This window comes from Balaenoptera musculus, chromosome 1 (assembly GCF_009873245.2).
Source record: "Balaenoptera musculus isolate JJ_BM4_2016_0621 chromosome 1, mBalMus1.pri.v3, whole genome shotgun sequence".
NCBI classification, from domain to species: domain Eukaryota; kingdom Metazoa; phylum Chordata; class Mammalia; order Artiodactyla; family Balaenopteridae; genus Balaenoptera; species Balaenoptera musculus.
The window spans coordinates 135,115,691-135,136,526 of record NC_045785.1 but is presented as its reverse complement, the minus strand read 5'-3'; the positions used below and the strand labels follow the sequence as shown (position 1 = coordinate 135,136,526).

Sequence of the window (20,836 nt, the reverse complement as noted above, 5' to 3'; positions counted from 1 at the left end):
GAGAAAGCTGTTAGTGATGCAAAGTTAAAACTGAAATTCTATAGTAGTACAGTAATGTACAGTAGTACATTTTAACATTCTTCATATATGGTAAACTTCACTTTCTTTTTCGCTTGAGGCACTCTTAGTAGAATTTATCACGTGCATTGTAAATCTTTATTCTTGTTACAAGAGTGTCATTAAAGGACTCAGAATGCAACAAGTAGACATGCAGAAAATCAAATCCTTCTTCAACAGCCCAGGAGAGCTGGTTAACAAATGGTTTACCAATTCCTGAAATTGTATTTCTTAACAAAACTTTCAGGATACGACCAAAATAAATGGCTCTGAACTTACCCATTCTTTTTTTTTTTTTTTGAACTTACCCATTCTTAAGAGCCAAGTGAACAAATATACTAAACCTCATCATACACATGTTTCAAAATCTTTGGGAGGAATAAAAATTTCTTAAAGGAAAAAAAAAGGACATGTGAAAAACAAGTCCCAACAGAATTCACTGAGAATGCAGTTCATATAACTATGTTTGACTAACCCTAAGCCTCAGTGGCTTTCTTTTTGGCCACGTGGGGCGGCTTGCAGGATCTTAGTTCCCTGACCAGGGATCAAACCTGGGCCCTCGGCAGTGAAAGCGTGTAGTCCTAACCACTGGACCGCCAGGGAATTCCCTCAGTGGCTTATTTTAACATTTCATCTTGAAGACTTTTTCCCCCCTTTCCCTCCCCATTCCACAACTTTTCCCATGTCTCCTTCTCCTTGCCCTCCAAAATCAAAGGAAAAAAGCAAAAAACAAAAAACCCAAACACACACTCGGATGGCCTTTCATTATTTTTGTTCCTACAAGCAGAAGCTGACTACGGAATTCACAGCTAAACGATGTAGAAGAGGACAAAAGGGGAAAACCCACAGTTGCGTTCAGGGAGCTGTCTTACTAATAACTCGACAAACTGTGAAAAAAATCTAAGTTAAAAAATTGGGTGGATTCATAGGAAGGAGACTAATCCCTCCCACTGGTCATACCATAGCAATAATGATTCAACCCAGAATCTAAGCAGATCCTCTATGGGACTGCATATAATTTACAGTCCTCAGATATCATTAACACAGATCTCAATGGAAACAAGGAAACGATTCTCTCAAATAACAGATAATTAGGTTGAATAAACGATTTAGATATTCCATGTTTACCTCAGAACTTAACCTCCTTTAAAAAGAAACCAGTTCTTTCAAAAAGAGCTCTGGATCCTGTCTATGGTTAGAAAGTTTGAAAAATTCTCAGAACTTGAGACATGACTTTCTCTTCTGTCTCCTCTTATAAGCAGATGCCCCTTTTCAGGTCATTTTCAGGTTGTACAGGCAGGACTAAGTGAGAAATACGGCTCCAGAGTCCACTCAATTTGTCTGGGTCCATATGTTTGTAGGAGTTGGGTGTGTCAGAGTTGGTGAACTTGACTTTGAGGAAATCCCTCACTTTTTCTTCAATTTCCTTTAGGCCTAGACTGGTTCCAAGTGTCTCCTCCTCTAACAAGACAGTTAGGACTAAGGCTACATCTTTGAAGGCTGCATTTTCATGGTCACAATACTTATAGAAGATCAAAGCAGAGCCTGCAGGCAGTGACTCAAAGCGGTGGACCACAGCTGCATTCTGGCCATTTAGGAATCCATTGCTTAGTTCCTGATCTACCTCTAGTTTGACAACATCACTGTCTTGAGTTGCTTTGCCCGCCCCATCAATCCGGATTGCAGGAACACTTCGGAAGGAAGAATAGGCATCAGCAATTTGTTCACTCAGACACTTGAGTGCTTCTTCAGCATCTCGGGCAGCAGTGAGCAGCAAGATAGCAGGCTGAGGCCGAGGGTGGGAGCTATTAAGATGTTTTTCCAGGAATGTTAGGCTCCTTTTCCACAGCTTCTCATCTTGACCTTGGTACTTATTCATAAGTTGCTTCATCTGGTTCTGGAACTCTTGAACAGCAGTGGTTTCTGCTTCAGGAGTACGAGTGTACCAAAAACACCCAATGAGAAAAGCAGCTATCAGGACACGGGGCAACCACCACTTCACCTTGACAAAAGATGCACTTTTGGGTTGTCCAGTCACTTCTGCTCGGGAAAAAAAGAAATGGTAGACACAAATATTATTTTCTTAGATTCAAGAGCAAGTGACTTTTAAAGCCAATATTAATCTTTATAAACATTAGATAAAAGAGGAAGGAATTTAAAGAAGGGAGCTGATAATTTACTTTCTTAAAGAAATAATTTAGCACATGTGTTTTAAGTTATGTGTATGAGTATGCATATGTCTCTTCAATGTCAAAATGATAAAGAGACTTAGAGGAAAAAGTAGAATTTAAGTATATGTAATGGCATGTGCAAGTCAGAAAGAATACAATTTATAAAGCAAAACTATTATTACTACTGCTAATATTTGGGAGGTAAACAATATTAAAAGACACTTTACAAAATAGTTTTAAATTTAGAAACTAACATGGATTATTATCCAAGGTGGAATGTTTATGTATATAAAGGGATAAAGAAAAGGATTCATTATAAGTGAAATCTTCCATATAATAGCTAGCTGTCCCTTTAATTGCACTGATGCCTATCTTTGGCTGTATGCAAGTTAACACTGGTAAAACTTCGTTTGCAACTCATTCCTAATTATTACTGGCAATGATGATATGAATTTACATTTACCTAATGCTTTTCAGTTTAAGCACTTTCTCATATACCACATCATTTAATAATTTAATATGACAGCAACAGTATTTTTACACTTCCTATTTATTGACTGCTTTAGACTAATAATTGTACCATGGACCCTCTAGAGCAACAGTTCTCAAAGTGTGGCTGGTGGGGTATCTCAAGATCTCTTCAAGGGGGTCCTTGAGGTTAAAACTATTCTCCCGACACTAAGATCTTATTTGCCTTTTTCCACCATATTGACATCTGCCCTGATGGTGTAAAAAGCCATGGTAGGAAAAATAACTGATGGTTTAGATGAATCACAGGGCAGTAGCACCAAACTAGGACTGTCTTTGTATTCTTCATGGCCATGTATTCGAGGTTATCAGTTTCACTTAAGAACATCCTTCATGAAGCATTTAAAAGAATTTATCTTATTAGAACTCAACCTTGATAGAAATCTTAACATTCTATGTGAAGAAATGGGACATATATATAAAGCACTTCTGCTACATAGAACAGTGTATGGCCGTTTCAAAGAAAAGAACTTTGTGCAACTGAGTTGTGAGCTGAAATAGTGCTTTTTTCATAGAATTCTTACTTGAAAGGACAAGTGACAAACTGTGGTTAGTCAGACTTTCACATTTGGGAGACTTTTTCTGGAAAACGAACAATGTGAGCCTGTTGCTTTCAAGAAAACAACTGACTGGGACTTCCCTGGCGGCGCAGCGGTTAAGAATCCGCCTGCCGATGCAGGGGACGCAGGTTCAATCCCTGGTCCGGGAAGATCCCACACGCCACGGAGCAACTAAGCCCATGCGCCACAACTACTGAGCCTGCGCTCTACAGCCCGTGAGCCACAACTACTGAAGCCCACGTGCCACAACTACTGAAGCCTGTGAGCCTAGAGCCCGTACTCTGCAACAAAGAGAAGCCACCGCAATGAGAAGCCCGCGCACTGCAATGAAGAGTAGCTCCCGCTCACCGCAACTAGAGAAAGCCTGTGCGCAGCAAAGAAGACCCAATGCAGCCAAAAATAAATAAATAAATAAATTAAAAAACCAAAAAAAACCCAATATATTGTATCAGTTTGAATACAGAAGCAGAATGAAACTCCAGCTCCATTTTATTAAGCCAGGCATTAGAGATCAGAGAAAATACAAAGCAATCTATCACTCTCCTTACTAAATTGTTTAAAAATAACTAACAAACATTAAAAAAATTTTTTCCAACTTTAATCTCTAGGTAAATATGGACAGGTATAACTCATATATATTTTTTTAAGTCTCTTTTTAAAAAAGGTCTCTGGGGGTCTTATTAATTTTGCTAGTGGAAAGTGGTATTGAGACCAAAGAATCTGAGAATCACTGTTATTTTCTTAGTACTCTTTCAAGATAATAAAAAGGCTTAGAGAACTAAAGAAACTTGCCCCAAGGCTATACAGAAGGTAAGTGGCCCAAACTAATTCAAATTCAGGTCTGTGAACTCTAAAAAACTATGGTATTCCCATTATGTCATGCTATGTGCATCTTTCTTTTGACTCAACAAGGTTCACTTGGTTAACAGTATTAGTTGCTTTACTTGTCAACTTTCACTTTTGGTCTTACGGATAATAAAGTAAAGGGGGAAGCCAGATGTTTTTTCACAGAGTTTGTCCTTAAAGACTTTTACTGCTGGTAAAATATATACTTTTTCCTTTGAAGTGCTTAAAATATAATTCGTCAAATAGCACGAAGTTCTTTGGTGTCAAAAAAATTTAAAAATCATTATGTTCACCAATTTTAGGGACTCATTTAATGAAAGCTGAATAGACAAACTTACGTTGGCTGGAGGTTGATGGAGATTGGTTTCCAAGCTCTGATTTCTGAACACCGTCATCTAATGATAGGAGTAATAAAGACTATCAATTTATGTTTCATAATTTCAGTATTTCCAACAGAAAAAGAAAATACAAATTTCACCAAGAGAAAATAAGGCAGAGATCTGTCAGAAACAGAAGAAAAAGCAGAAGATCCAAGTGTCTATTAGATTGACAGCTGCTTGAGACACAAGACTGATTTCTTTCATAATTAATGTAATGGTCGAGTACAAAGCATACTCTTAACACATTAGTTTTGTGAGAAAGCCTTGAAGAACTTGACCCAAATTATTTAATGGGAGTTGCGAAACTTCTGGGACAAGGTTAAGAGGACAAAGAAAATAAGCACAACTATAATAAAAGGTAACAAATAATACCATCTGAAAAACTGCCATATATCGAATGCTTGCCTGGTGATGACGCTGTAAAGAGGGAAAGAAGGACAAAATATGATTATGGATTACTGAGCTCTCTGGATAAGGGGTTTTAAGGTAAAACTCAATCTTAATCTTCACCAATTTCTACCTCAAACTGATTCAAATACTTCCTCTGGTGCTTCTGACCATTTCAAATATCAGTAATATTTTAGAAATTACACTGAAAAACTTTTCACCATTTCTGGTAATAGACAAGTAATTGTTTTAGCTTTGTGGTTAAACAATAGATTTCAAAAATAATTTTCCCACAGCTCCATCAAATCTCTATTTCCATCAAACTTTAGAAAACAAATGAAAAGCTCTTTCCTTTTCCTCTCCGTCCTCCTTGTAATAGCCACAGATTTTAACATCTAAGAGAGAGGAAATGGAAGGACAGGGTTCAGAAAGGGAAGAGGCTGAGTTACTCATTTGTATGATCTACATTACCAATACTGTCATCTAGCACTTGCCTGGAGTTTTATAACTTTATGTGTATAAGTGATCTTCCTAGTGTTTATCAACAGTTTTCATTTGAGAAACACTGGACTAAACTGGAGGAATAAAATTAGCACTGCTCATTTATTTATTTTATATATATTTTTTACAGAAATAGCCTTATTTCTGGTCATATGACAAAAACCCTCAAATGGAACAAAATGACATCAACCTTAACTCTAAAGGCATATTGTTTTGCAATTACTAGGTTAGCCTAGGAAATGGTATCATTTAGAAGCTTCAAAGTTAGGTAACCAAAGTTAAAACTGTCTTACTAAAAAAAAAAAAAAATTTCCATTAGATAATGTTTATCTTAAATACCTCACTCCATGGTTGCAAAGATCAAATGAGATAATATATGAAAATGCTGTGAAGTGCATGATGATATTAATAATGGAGACTAACTAAATAATAGTTATCATGAAACATATGTAACATTTATATAACTCATAAGAACATAAAATTAAGAAAACAAAATTAACACAAACAGAATTAAGAAAAACTCCCATTTACAATAGCATCAAAAAGAATAAAATATTTAGGAATAAGATTAACCAAGGAGGTAAAAGAATTATACACTGAAACCTCTAAAACACTGATGAAAGGAATTAAAGCAGACATAAGTAAATGGAAAGACATCCCATGGTCAAGCAATCTACAGATTCAGTGCAATCTGTATCAAAATTCCAATGGCATTTTTTACAGAAACAGAAAACAATCCTAAAATTCGTATGGAACCACGAAAGACCCCAAATTTGAAAGGCCAAAACAACTTTGAGTAAGAAGAACAAAACTGGAGGCATCACACTTTCTGATTTCAAAATATATCACAAAGCTAGAATAATCAAAACATTATGATACTGCCATAAATACAGATATACAGACCAATGGAAGAGAATAGAGGGTCAGAAATAAACCCATGAAGAGATAGTCAACTGATCCTCAACAAGGGTGCCAAGATTACACAATAGCGAAAGGATAGTCTCTTCAGTAAATGGTACTGGGGAAACTGGATATCCACATACAAAAGAATGCAATTGGACCCTTATACCATACACAAAAATTGACTTAAAATGGATTAAAGACTTAAGAATTGAAACAATAAAACTCCCAGAAGAAACATGGGGAAAAAGCTTCTTGAAGTTGGCCTTGACAATGATTTCTTGGATATAACAACAAAAGCACGGACAACAAAAGTAAAAATAGACCATGGGATTACATCAAACTTAAAAAGCACAATGACTTATGTGATCAAAATCACAATGAGAAATCAACTCACATTATCAAATGTATTGTGGCTATTATCGAAAAAACAGAAGTGCAAGGTATGTGGAGAGGATGTGGAGGAAAGAGAATCCCTGTACACTGTTGGTGGGAATATAAATTGGTGCAGTCACTATGGAAAAGAATTATGGAGGTTCCCCAAAAGGTTAAAAATGGACTACCATATGATCCGGCAATCCCACTTTTGGATATATATCCAAAGGAACTGAAATTACGATCTTGGAGAGATATCTGCACACCCATGTTCATTGCAGTAATATTCATAATAGCCAAAACAGGGAAGCAAACTAAATGTCCATTGACAAATTAATGGATAAAGAAAATGTGATGTATTTATATATATATATATGTATACACACAAATAAATACACAATGGAATTATTATTCAGCTTTAAAAAAGAAGGAAATCCTGCCACTCTGGACAACATGGAGAACATTATCCTAATGAAGTAAGTCAGATACAGATATGCAAATACTTCATAATATCATTTATGTGAGGAACCTAGTCAAATTCATAGAAACAGGTGGTTTCCAGGGCCTGGGGAAGGGGGAAATCAGGAGATATCAGTCAAAGGGTACACAGTTTCAGTTAAATGAGATGAAAAAATCCTAGAAATCTACTGTAGAGCATAGTACCTATATTTATTGTCCTATATATTAAAAATTTGCTAAGAGGGTAGGTCTTATGTTAAGTGTTCTTATCACACACATAATAAATAAAGAGGGTGGGAGGAAACTTTTGGAGGTGATAGATATGTTCATGGCATAGACTACGGTGATGGTTTCACAGGTATATACTTATCTCCAAACTCATCAAGTTGTATACAGTAAATACATAAGTTGTACACATTAAATGCATATCAATCACAGATGAATTGATAAAGAAGATGTGGTAGATATATAATCAATGGAGTATTAACCATAAAAGAGAATGAAATAATGCCATTTGCAGCAACACGGGTGGACCTAGAGATTATCATACTAAGCAAAGTAAGTCAGAGAAAGACAAATACCATATGACATCACTCATATGTGGATTCTAAAATATGACATAAATGAACATATCTATGAAACAGAAACAGACTCACAGACATAGAGAACAGACTTGTGGTTGCCAAGAAGGTGGGGGTAGGGGAGGAATGGACTGGGAGTTTGGGGTTAGCAGATGCAAACTATTATATACAGGATGGATAAACAGCAAGGTCCTATTGTATAGCAGAGGGAACTATATTCAATATCCTGTGATAACCCATAATGGAAAAGAATATGAAAAAGAATATATATATGAATAACTGAATCGCTTTGCCATATAGCAGAAATTAACACAACATTGTAAATCAACTATACTTCAATAAAATATTTTAAAAACCAAAATGAATGTATGTCAATCATACTTCAATAAAATAGTTTAACCTACAGTTAAAGAGCATGTGAAACACTTTATTTAGAAAAAAAAAATCCATCAAGATCATGTTTATCTTGAATACTTTAATCCATGGTTGCAAAGATCAAATGAGACAATACATAAAAATGTTAAGTGCTCTTCTATGATGATTTTAATGATATAGAATAGATAAGTAACAGTTATTATAAACCATATGAAATATTTATATAATTTGAAGAACACAAACTTAGTAGGGTATATATACTGCTGAGGCAACACACTGTCTAAAAGGTAAACTTTATCCTTATTAAAAATATTTTTAGAGACAGTAATAAAAATTCCTTTAAAAAGATAAAGCTCAGAGCTTTTCTAGTATGAAGAGTATGGTAACAATCAATCACCCTATAAAGTCAAAAGCAGAGGGCATGAATCTTTCATAGTTATTACTACTGATTATTACACAATATATTGTTAACAATAAATAAGCATTAATTATTTATGTGGTACATTTAGACTTAAAACATTGTGTTCACATATATAATAAGCTCATTAGAATAACCTAGTTATAGGCACTATTGTCCCAACTTTAAAGTTAAGAAAATTGAGGTTCACAAAGTTTAAGAGACTTTACCAAGATGACTCAATGAGTAAGTAGAAGATCTGGGACTGGAACCCAATAGCTCTAACTCCAAACTCTCCTCTTTTCTCTACACCACTTTTAGAGACAGGTTCCAAAGCATGTGTATTAATGAAGCACAGACTCAGAGGCCTCACTGTTTTATCACCTGGGACACAGCAGAAGTACAGACAGTGGTTCTATCTTTCCCCAAAGATCTGGATACAGGCAGAAACCTGAACTGGGGGACCTGTCTACCTAGAGAACTGGTGCTAACATAGGGTGATAATAATGATCCGAAATCCAGGTTCTTGAACACCTAAATCTAAAAATGAATTTTTTTTTTCTCACTGAAGCAGGCAGAAGTGTATAGTTAAGACAATGAGATATGAAACTTGGAATGCCAAGGAAAAGTTTTTTCAAATGATGTTAGATTGAAGAGAAATCTATAAGGCTGTTTGGAAATCACTGCACTCTTCTACTCTGATTGAAAATTCTTTCTTCCTGCAATCTTCTACTCTGATTGAAAATTCTTTCTTCTTATCTTAAATTCCTTCTGTGGTCAAAAATCTAAAAAATTTTGTTATCTGCACCCGAATGTGCAAATTTCTGCTATATAGTTTCTCTTTAACTCTGGAGTCCTGTATATATGGTAGATGGCTATCAACCAGTATACAACTATTTAAGCCATTAACAAATATACAAACTTAAGACAAAGTAGGAATACAAACAGAGAAAATACTATAAATGAGCTATCAATTTAGCAACCATAAAGATCTATTTCTACATTCCAACCAGATCTTCAATATAATTATTTTCCCTTCTGCATTGCATTTGTACAGTGTCTTAAGAGAGGACAATGCAAACATTTTTTGACAACAATATGTACTACACTTCACTTTTCTGGAAGTAATTTATCTGCTATTAGTTACCCAGAGTATATAGTTAAGAACTAATAATATCATAAAACTCTGAGCTTTTCATAGTATATACACTTAAACTCATGCAGTTTTGCTTCCAAGAGTAATTCTTAGATCTTCAGAATGTTTTAATTTTTGATACTGGTTATAACCATAATCTTAAAAAGCTGAATTAATATTTGGTTTCCTAACTATAATAGGTCAAGAAGAACAAATTTTAAGAGGAAATGGTCTTCTAATAGCAAGTATATACAGCAATAAGAAATGACAGCCAGGGAATTCCCTGGCGGTCCATTGGTTAGGACTCTGCGCTCTCACTGCCGAGGGCCCTGTTTTGATCCCTGGTTGGGGAACTAAGATCCCACAAGCTGCGAAGCGTGGCCAAAAAAAAAAAATAACAGCCAACAATAAGGCGAGGGCAAAAAGCTATTTCAGTTTTAGACAGCTGAAGAACTCACTTACGTGTATGGTAAAACTTCACTGCTGGGGAAAAAATGAATTGCAACCATTACTACTTTACTGATAGAAAAACAAAGTCACAGAGGTTATCTTGTCCAATTACAGTTAGTCATTTCATGAGCAAGAGCTATATGATGGGGATTTTTATATTATCTAAATAAAAGTAAGGGACACCTGATGACCTCGAGACCTACTGTGGCTACATGAGTAAGGAAGGGATAGAGGTTAAAGGTCACTTAAGGCATGGCATGGATTTTTTTTTTATACAGTCAAGGTTTAATGTGGACACACTGCTATAGAAATTATGATAGACAATGAATTCAAAGTATGTTTTATCGCACCTATTTATTTCTTAGATTCTATGACATTTAATCCATCCTAAACCTAAACATGAAAATACAATTTGAGGATTTCAGCATTTACAACTTAAAATAATGGGTATGCAAAGCTGCTCTAAGTGGTTATTTATACAACGGTAAACAACTGTTAAGAATAAAAACAGGTACTATCAAAAGATTAGAATTTCATTTTCATGTGCAGATTGTACTGTTGCTAGACAGAACTGACAACTTGTCAAGTACAGACCTACCATCCACTGGTTTTCTCGCAGCACTATCTACACTCTACACCCAGTCCATCTCCGGCCAATCCAAGTAGATGGAAATAACTAAACTGGTAATCATAAATGTCCTTTATTAATGAGCTCACAAGCAACCCAAATGCTTATCTGATGAACTAAACAGTTTTATATGTTAAATAATCAAGAAAACAGCAAATAAACTTAAAATTACTTCAATAACAGGTAGTAATTTAAAAATTTCTTCAGTAACAGGTAGAGATTTATCAACTTACTTTGCATCCTAGTCCTTATTCTCGTGGTTTGTTCAACCCATTCCTGAGAATTTTTTTGATATCCCGAGCCTGAGACAAATATATATATCAAGATATCATTTCACATACTTTGAAAATGTATACTATACCTCAATGTTATAAGGTAAATTTATCAGAAAGGCAAAACAAATTTGGCGAGGAAAACAACCAAAGCAATAGGTTCAAAAGTAAAAGATAATGTCAAAGGATCACATTAGTGAGGATGAGCCACTTCCCGCAGCAAAAAAGGCAGCAAATAAATACATAATCTCCTAATAGACAAAACTATGTACAAGTCCTTTGCTATGGTCTATGACTGCATTTATTAACACTTGAACTTCATTAACACTTTGGTGTTAATTAAGAAGAAAAAGGTTAACCATTTACTTTTTTAAATAAATTATTTTCAGGAAAGTAATCCTAAACATATTTCTACATCACAAAGTACCAATATTACATATAGTATCAATTCGTGGTGGATTAAAAGGCAAAGAGGGTAAAATGACTTTGAATCCTATTCAAATTTTTGTTGGCAGAGTAAGACTGGGCTAGAACTGGTTGATTGATAAAAGAATAGACAACCAACCACTTACTTAGCACTAATGGTTGCTTATCAAAAGCTGTGAAGTCTCGACCTGAAACAGAAAACAGAGATAAGGTCATAGAAAACGAAGAACGGAAATAAAAACAATGAAGATGTTCCATAAACATTTTACTTGTTTACTACTGACACCAAAAACAAAAACAAACAAAAAAAATCAAACCTTTCTTTCATCAGTCCCAAACATATACAATATATATGTATTTTCCCTTTTCTAAACTTCAAAATGTTCAGGAATTGGATAATAAGAAGCCAGCTTTAAGAGCAACTCCATCAAAATAAAAGCTAAATGTACTGAATGTTTACCAGGTACCAAGTATAATTTTATCAACTCTCACACTTTATGTGGTAGATACTATTATTCCTATTTTACAAATAAGTAAACTGAAATTGATAATTTTCCCCAAGATTACATATGTAAAAGGTAGTAGGACTGAGATATAAACCCAGGCAGTTCATATATAACGGTATATACTATATAAGCAAATTTGTGAACACCGAAAAGTAGTTATGCGGTGCAAGATGCTACTTCATGTTTTGGGATGGTATTTAAGGACAACTGTAAAATGATACAATGGGATAATCAGAAAATGTTATTACAAACAATTATAACATGGTAAATTTGCAAATCTGCCCTGAAGAAACAAGTTACTTCTAGCTACTGATACAAGTAGCAATATAAATTTATGTTCAACTTATTTTCTGACTAAAAATGCAGTACGTGCTGGCTGTAACAGAAATGCACCATTCTAGAAATGCATAACCTAAAAATTCATTAATATCTATTAAGTGCCTATTACGTGCAAAACATTGTAGGAAAACCATGGTGAATAAGACAGATGTATATTCCAGATTTGTTTTCAGTCTACACTAACAAAGAACGTTTTAAAAAACTAGACACACACTTTTTTGTATTGTCTTTCATTGACTCTGTGAAGTAATTTTTTAAAAATACCTTTGCTTTAGGGCTGCATCTTAGAATCAGTGGTATGACACAGTTTAACTGGATGGTTTTCTTTCTCAGTGATACATAAAAGCAATGGCATTTTAGATTCAAGGAAATATATACCTAATTGTATACAAACAACTCATTTTCCATAACTGAAAAGTATACCATTGCATAAGTATAGCATAATTAATATAAGGAGACACATTTCAGAGCTTCCAAAGATCAAAGATTTAGAATAACAAAGGGCAAACATATAAGATAATCCAGAGAGTAATTTTCCATAAATGACTGATTTTTGTTTCAGCTGCTTTTGTTTTGTCTCAGTTTAAATTCCAAACCCAGAACCTACTAAAAACTAAAAAAAATATATATATACACACATATAAAGTGGAATCCTATGAACACAGTAATTATAAAACAGATTTCCAAAGACTTTTTCTTTAAAAATAGTCCCATATTTTTAAAATGGTATTGTGGAAGGAAAAAAAAGTTCTTGAAGATTTTACATTCCAGGATATTTTTGGTTGACTAATAATTAATTTGAATTCTGGGACTTGATTTAAAAATGGAAAAAGAAAAAACAGTGTAATTTCTGCTTAACCTAAGAGATACATATCCATTGTAGATAATCTGCAAAATATAGAAAAAAAGGAAATGAAAAATGTCAACAATTCTACCATCCTGAACAAACACTGTTAGCATTTTAGTATATTACTTCCCATTCTTTTCATGTGTGTTACATTTTCTCAATATTTTATTACGAAAATTTTCAAAGTTGTAAGCCAGGCTGTAAGACTTTTATATACGCACCAACTAACTTACCATTAACTTTTTACTTTACCTGATTTACCAGTTATTTATTCATCCTTCCAAACTTTCACAACACAGTTTAAATCATACCATATAAGTAGGCTCAAACTACTATATTAGTTAATTAAACTAAAACAATCAACAAATTTATATTGCAAACAAGGACATTCAACAAATCAAAGAAAGCAGTAGTTTTTTGTGTTTTTTAAATTCAGAATCAAGGTTGGGTCCAGAGGTGATTAACTCAAGAAGCAAATTCAAGATGCAAGATGAGGGTTTTTTTAGCATTCACTATACCTCTTTTTCAACATTTTACATTAAACTGCAAAAGAAGATCTTCAAAAATAAGAATAGCATTTGACCACACCCACAGGTAGACTTTTAAGAGTAAAAATCATGGTTTTACTTACTTTGTGATGACTGCCAAAGTGATTCTGGATATTGACTTGATGATCTGGTGGTTTGGTCTAAAAACAAAAAAGAAATATAGTATACTATAAAGCATATTTAACTTTCTAAGTGCACATTTAACCAGAGAACGATGAGTAGTCAAAAGAGCAAAAATATTCAGATAAACCCAAGGGAATTCAACACTTGAATGTATAATTTATTTTAAAAAATAGTTTCTAAAGGGTCAAGTTATGTCTAAAAAATTAATTATCTGTCTTTTCTTTTTAAAGAGAAAAAAAGATATAGAGAATGGCTTGAGGTAAAGAAGATAATGAAACCTTTGAGCTGGGGAAAATCTTGAAAGTTTACAATAATGGATCTTCTGGAAATCATTACTATCCATTTTGTCTTAAATTTTTCTTGCAAGCGGTCGATATGTATTTTAGCCTTCCCTTCTTAAAAATCTTAATTTTTTTTCAGCTAAAAGTGGAATTTATAACAAAGTATGTCTAAAAGCAGTCAGACTGCTATCTTGGAGGCAAAAGCATTTGACACAACCAGGTGGTGGTTAAGTATTTTTGTTGGTGTACTCCTATAACTAAAAAAATTTTGAGCATCCATCTCCAAAATATATTTTTAATATTATATACAAGCATTACTAAAATAATATATTAACTAATGTGTTGTATATATTATAAAACAAACTAAAATAGACATTTTAAATGGATGAAATAAAAGATGTATATACACTAAATTCTAATATTTTCCTCCTGCACTCCAGTGGATCTTCTAGTACCTCTTTGGTAATAACTGGCCCAGAAGACAATCTAGAAAGATCAGTATTCTTTTTAATATGCCTCACATCTTTGTTCTTTAGCTAGAGTTTTCTTCTGTATGGGGTATGCATGCTTCAATAAGAATTTATTAGAATTCAAAAGGGATCACAGAGCCTGGGGTTTATGTAGCTTCAAAGAGCCGCACTGGTAGCAATGGCATCAAGCTACTGGCTATATGATTCATGACTTAATTAGTCTCTAATTTTTAGAGCTGTATGTATGCATATATGAAAACTAACAACAGCACTCAATTTGAGTGTCTACTATGTGCTAGGTACTCTCTAAGTAATTAAACCTCACAACAACCCAGATGAGGGAACTGAGGAACAGAGAAGTTAAGCAATTGCCTGAGGGCACAAACCTAGTAGTGGAAGAGCGAAACCCAGTGTAACTCCAGAGCCCAAGATCTTAACCACTACGCTAGAGTGTTGCATATCTCCTTTGGGATTTCTGTATCAAGAAAGAATGGTGGGGCTTCCCTGGTGGCGCAGTGGTTGAGAGTCTGCCTGTCAATGCAGGGGACACGGGTTCGAGCCCTGGTCTGGGAAGATCCCACATGCCGCGGAGCAACTAGGCCCGTGAGCCACAATCACTGAGCCTGAGCGTCTGGAGCTTGTGCTCCGCAACAAGAGAGGCCGCGATAGTGAGAGGCCTGCGCACCGTGATGAAGAGTGGCCCCCACTTGTCGCAACTAGAGAAAGCCCTCGCACAGAAACGAAGACCCAACACAGCCAAAAATAAATAAATAAATAAATTAAAAAAAAAAAAAAAAAAAAGAAAGAATGGTGAGGGACTACCCTGGTGGTCCTGTGGTTAATACTCTGAGCTCCCAATGCAGGGGGCCCGGGTTCGATCCCTGGTCAGGGAACTAGATCCCACATGCTGCAACTAAAGATCCCACATGCGGCAATAAAGATCCTGTGTGCCGCAACTAAGACCTGGCATAGCCAAATAAATAAATAAATATTTAAAAAAAAAAAAAAAGAAAGAATGGGGAAAAATGAGGAAGGGTGGGAAATATGTAGAATAAATGCACATAAACAGCTTCTGAGCTTATTTTTAAAATGGAATGATTAAGTAAAACATAGGAATTACAGAAATTCTCAAAAGGTGGTGAGGGGTAAGTAGAGACTTACTCTTTAATGGAACTAAAATATAAAATTATTATTTACACTGTTTACAAATTTGATCAGCACCCTCGTAAGTCTCAAGTTGGTATTTTTTTCTCTTCAGTCGATTCTTTCCTTGAATAAACTTAAACATCAATTCACACGAACAATCAGAAATTGTTATTGCTAACTGGATGTGAATTTGAACAATTCAGAGATAAAAGCAGTAATCTAAGTTTATTAAAACTTCCTAAAAGCTAACTAACACTCCTGATAGTGTAGTGAGTCAATGCCAGTGTGATCAGTTTCTGTATACAAATTTTTTTTAATTTTTAATTTAATTTAATTTTTATTTATTTATTTTTGGTTGCATTGGGTCTTCGTTGCTGCACGCGGGCTTTCTCTAGTTGCGGTGAGCGGGGGCTACTCTTTGTTGTGGTGCACAGGTTTCTCACTGCAGTGGCTTCTCTTGTTCCAGAGCATGGGCTCTAGGTGAGCGGGCTTCAGGAGTTGTGGCATGTGGGCTCAGTAGTTGTGGCTCGCGGGCTCTAGAGCACAGGCTCAGTAGTTGTGGCACGCAGGCTTAGTTGCTCCACAGCATGTGGGATCTTCCCGGAGCAGCGCTCGAACCAGTGTCTCCTGCATTGGCAGGCAGATTCTTAACCACTGCGCCACCAGGGAAGTCCCTCTATAAAATTTTTTTTAAAATCACGAATAACTCTTCTTTTGAGCACAAAAATATCTTATGTTCCATGAACAACAAAGCAAGGTAAAAGTGATTTGTTTGTTTAAATATTACATTACTAATCAAATGTATACATGGAATCAGTAATTTTAAAAAATGTTTAAAAGCACACTTTTTAAAAAGTAGTTTTAATAAATACTTTAAAATACTTTTTAAAAAAGCAAATTCGCAGAATACCTTTACACTTTAACTAAAAATATAGCTCCTAAGATAAGAGTCATATGTACATAAAGCAATGTTACCTCCAGACTCAACAGAATCCCCGGATCTGACCTTAACAACCGTAACATCACCGTCAGAGCTGTCTTGATCATTTTCCTCCATTTCCCCTAAAAAGAAATAAAAATATACTAGTATAGTCTTTATTCTAAGGCTCTAAAGATCTGGATTAAAAAATAAAAACAAGTAATTCAACATTAAAATGAAGCCTTTTAAATAACTGGATATAGAATTGCTATTTATTATGCTTACTATCCTGAGTCACAAAGTTCTAAATAAGCTAAAATTGAGCTCATTTATTTTATTTTCTCTGAGGTAAATAATTATATCCCAAACGAATATTCAATAAGATTATATTCTGAGGCTTTAATGTAGAGTCGAAAAGTAAACAAATGAACATTAAATAGAAGAAAAGTTTTACCTTATGGGGAGGAAAAGTACATATAGTTAGTGTATATAGTTAGTGTATAAATTCAGACAAGATTAGTTTATGCATTAGTATATTAGTATATACTAATATGCATTAGTATATGCACATATATGCAAACACATATGCATATGTGTTTGCATATATGTGTGTGTGTTTGCAAACAGGGTGTGTGGATACATACACCCGTATACAAACATTTCAGTATGCAGGTGACTAATCTCAGATTATGGTGAACTTAAAAATGGACTAAATTTTACTGTACTATTCAAACATAGACTGGTTATGAGAATTTGAAAACTGATTATTTTAATACCATAATCAAAGGCCAGCACATGCCAGAAACAGAAAATATTAGCTTTGCTTAAATTAACTCAAACAGACAAAAGATGCTTAAAATGCACAGAAAGGCTATCATTCTATCCTATTTTACCTGTCCATTTAACAGCTCAGATAAGCATGAAAATTTTTTTTTCCAAAAAGACACTATATTCTGCTCTCTCTCTTAAGTATTTAGCAAAATTGCTTCTAATCTTAACAACAAAAAGATTTAGAATATATTGCATGATATTTTAAGAGAAAATACCTTCTTCTGAGAAATTGACCTTCTGTTGGACACTGGTGGCTTCTAGAACAGAGAAGCATACATGTTGTATGTAACATCATAAGCCAAAGCTCAGGAATAAATAAGAGCATCTAATTTAGGAAAGTGAATATTACATCACACCAATTAAACTTTTTTTTGTTAAATTATAAAAAAAAAGAATCAATTATTTCCCTTTACATTATTTCAGGAATAAGTCTGCTACAAACTAGAATCAGAAAGAGTTTACTGTTCCTTCACCCAGAGGTCTATTTGTATTATAAAATGTAACCTGTGTTTGCAGAAAACATGAAACTCTATGTTGATAAATACAGTCCCTAAAGGTTTACTGTATTCTTATTCTCATATCTGCTAGATTCCCTATACTCTTTTGAAAAGCCAACCACACCAGGAGAGTTGAAAAACCAGTTCTTTAATGCATCAGTGCATCCAAAGAGGATGTAAGAAAGGTAAAGAAACTCTCCTAGTTCCAGCAGGTCCACATACACCACTATTTCTCAGAGCCAGAAAATCTGGACAAAGATAAACGAGCAAAATGTGTCAAACAAATGCAGTATTTTTACATCGGCTATTCTGACTTTTATTTTTGTATTTTTGGCCGCGCCCTGCAGCTTATGGTATCTTAGTTCCCCAACCAGGGATCGAACCCAGACCCTCGGCAGTGGAAGCGCAGAGTCCTAACCACTGGACCGCCAGGGAATTCTGTGATTTTTTTTTTTTAAATAAAGGAAGATATACCCAAATGCAAGCATTGCACAATTGGGCTAAAATACTACTGAATGATCATATGAGAGGTAGTATGTTCCACAAAGCTGAAAATTTGTGTTTGCTTTCAGATTTTCCTCTATTGATTTTAACCCCTATTTGCTTTACAAAAGAAAAAAAAAACTGTACTGTAGAAGGCAACTACCAAAACATTATATGGTGAATTTGGAAATACTTTTTAAAAATCAGTTTAATTAGATTGGTATAATACTAGTCAAACTACTCTTACTCAATAGTGGCAAGTGCAAATCAGTATTTGCCAACATTTTTGCTATAAAAAAAATTAACCCTGAGAAAATTGCTAGTAATACTATGCTACTCTTTCCTTAGAAAGACTGTCCTTTCATTTTATCTTTTTTCTCCAAGCAGAAAAATGGAAAGTCAAACTTGTCTTAGTGCTATTCCCTTAAAATTTGTTAATATTTCCATTCACATAAAAAGGTATTGTTCCCTTTTTGAAGTTTTGTTTTCTAAGTGCATAACTATTACAGTATTTCTTTTTTGGACAGCTGTTTTGCTTTATTCATTTATACAACTATTCACATAGCATGCAAACAAAAAATATTTTCTTAAGAGTCAATGGTCATGTCTTAGTTATTATTTTAATAATAGTAAGTCCTTAATATTTTCATGTTGCTAGTTAGTTTTCAAAAAACTTCATGTCTTTTCTGATTCCCATAATGTCATAAGGGAATACTATCATAGGTAAGGCTCAAAGATACTAAGTGAATTGTCTAAGGGTGTCAGGACTAACGAGTGACAAAAAAGGACTTGAATACAGACTCTTCTGATTTCTAGTCTACTACCCTTCTACCACTGCATCAGTTTTGTTCATAATGGCACATAGTAAGCACTCAGTAATTTGTTTAAATTTATTTTTAAATTAATTTTTAAAATTCATTTTTAAAAGCAGTTTAAGATTCATGAAATTGAGAGGGAGAGAGATTTCCCATATGCTCCCTGTGCCCAGACATGCATAGTCTTCCCCATTACCAACATTCCTATCAGAGTGGTACATTTGTCACAACTGATGAACCTATATAGACACATCGTAATCACCCAAAGACCATAATTTACATAACAGCTCAATCTTGATGTTGCACCTTCTATGGGTTTAGACAAATGTATAATGACATGTATCCACCATTATGATATCATAGAGTATTTTCACTGTCCTAGAAATCTTCTGTGCTCTACCTATATTCATTGCTCCCCCATCTCCCACCCCCACCCCAAACCCTTGGCAATCACTGATCTTTTTATTGTCTCAAGAGTTTTGCCTTTTCCAGGATATCATATAGTTGGAATCATACAGTATGTAGCCTCTTCAGATTGGCTTCTTTCACTTAGTAAGATTCACTTAAGGTTCCTCCATGTCTCTTCATGGCTTGATAGCTCTTAACACAATAATATCCCATTGTCTGGATGTTTACTTATCCACTCACCCATGGAAGGACATCTTGGTTGTTTCCAAGTTTTGGCAATTATGAATAAAGCTGCCATACGTGTGTGCAGGTTTGTGTGTGGACATAAGTTTTCAACCCTTTTGGGTAAATTATCAAGGAATGGGATTGCTGGATTGTATGGTAAGAGTATGTTTAGTTTTGTAAGAAACTGTAAAACTAACTTCAAAGTGGTTGGACCATCTTACATTCCCAACAGCAATGAATAGGATTTCCTGTTGCTTCACATCCACATAAGCATTTGGTGTTGTTAGCGTAGGTATGTAGTGGTATCTCGTTTTCAATTGCATTTCCCTGATGACATACAATGTAGAGCAACTTTTCAAACGTTTATTTGCCACCTGTATGTCTTCTTTGGTGAGGTGTCTGTTACGGACTTCAACCCATTCTTAAATCAAGTTGTTTTCTTATTGTTGAGTTTTAAGAGTTCTTTGTATATTTTGGGTAACAGTCCTTTCTCAAATATGTCATTTGCAAATATTTGCTCGCAATCTGTGGCTTGCCTTCTCATTCCCTTGACATTGTCTTTTGCTGAGCAGAAGTTATAATTCTAACAAAGTTCAGCTTATCAGTTATTTCTTTCATGGATAATGCCTTTGGTTTATACCTAAAAAGGCATCACCATACCCAAGGTCATCTAGATTTTTCTCCTATGTAACCTTCTAGGAGTTTTATAGTTTTGTGTTTATATTTAGGTCTGTGATCTATTTTGAGTTAATTTTTGTGAAAGGTGTTAAGGTCTGTGTTCAGATTTTTTTTTTTTTTTTTTTTTGCATGTGGATGTCCAGTTGTCCCAGTACCATTGGTTGAAAAGACTCTCTGTTCCATTGTACTGCCTTTGCTCCTTTGTCAAAGATCAGTTAACTATATGTGGGTCTATGTACAGGCTCTTTATTCTATTCCAACGATCTACTTGTCTATTCTTTTGACAATACCA

At 34.5% G+C, this 20,836-nt stretch overlaps 1 protein-coding gene across 9 annotated transcripts in view; it reads right to left on the bottom strand.

The window, feature by feature from the left end:
• Positions 1-279: 279 nt before the first annotated feature.
• The window catches only part of TOR1AIP1 (torsin 1A interacting protein 1), a 44,911-nt gene continuing 24,354 nt past the window's right edge, over positions 280-20,836 (bottom strand). For 4 of the 9 annotated variants that reach the window (XM_036859059.1, XM_036859053.1, XM_036859091.1 and 1 more), the window contains 8 exons: positions 17,654-17,695; positions 16,664-16,750; positions 13,752-13,808; positions 11,575-11,616; positions 10,964-11,032; positions 4,915-4,959; positions 4,501-4,557; positions 280-2,097 (listed from right to left, as the gene is read on the bottom strand). In XM_036859059.1, the coding sequence (XP_036714954.1) occupies positions 1,310-2,097; positions 4,501-4,557; positions 4,915-4,959; positions 10,964-11,032; positions 11,575-11,616; positions 13,752-13,808; positions 16,664-16,750; positions 17,654-17,695 (1,187 nt within the window). In that variant the 3' untranslated portion in view covers positions 280-1,309. Of the gene's footprint in view, positions 2,098-4,500; positions 4,558-4,914; positions 4,960-10,114; positions 10,136-10,963; positions 11,033-11,574; positions 11,617-13,751; positions 13,809-16,663; positions 16,751-17,653; positions 17,696-20,836 lie in introns of all 9 variants that reach the window. The other 5 variants (XM_036859043.1, XM_036859034.1, XM_036859067.1 and 2 more) reach the window with 2 other exon arrangements.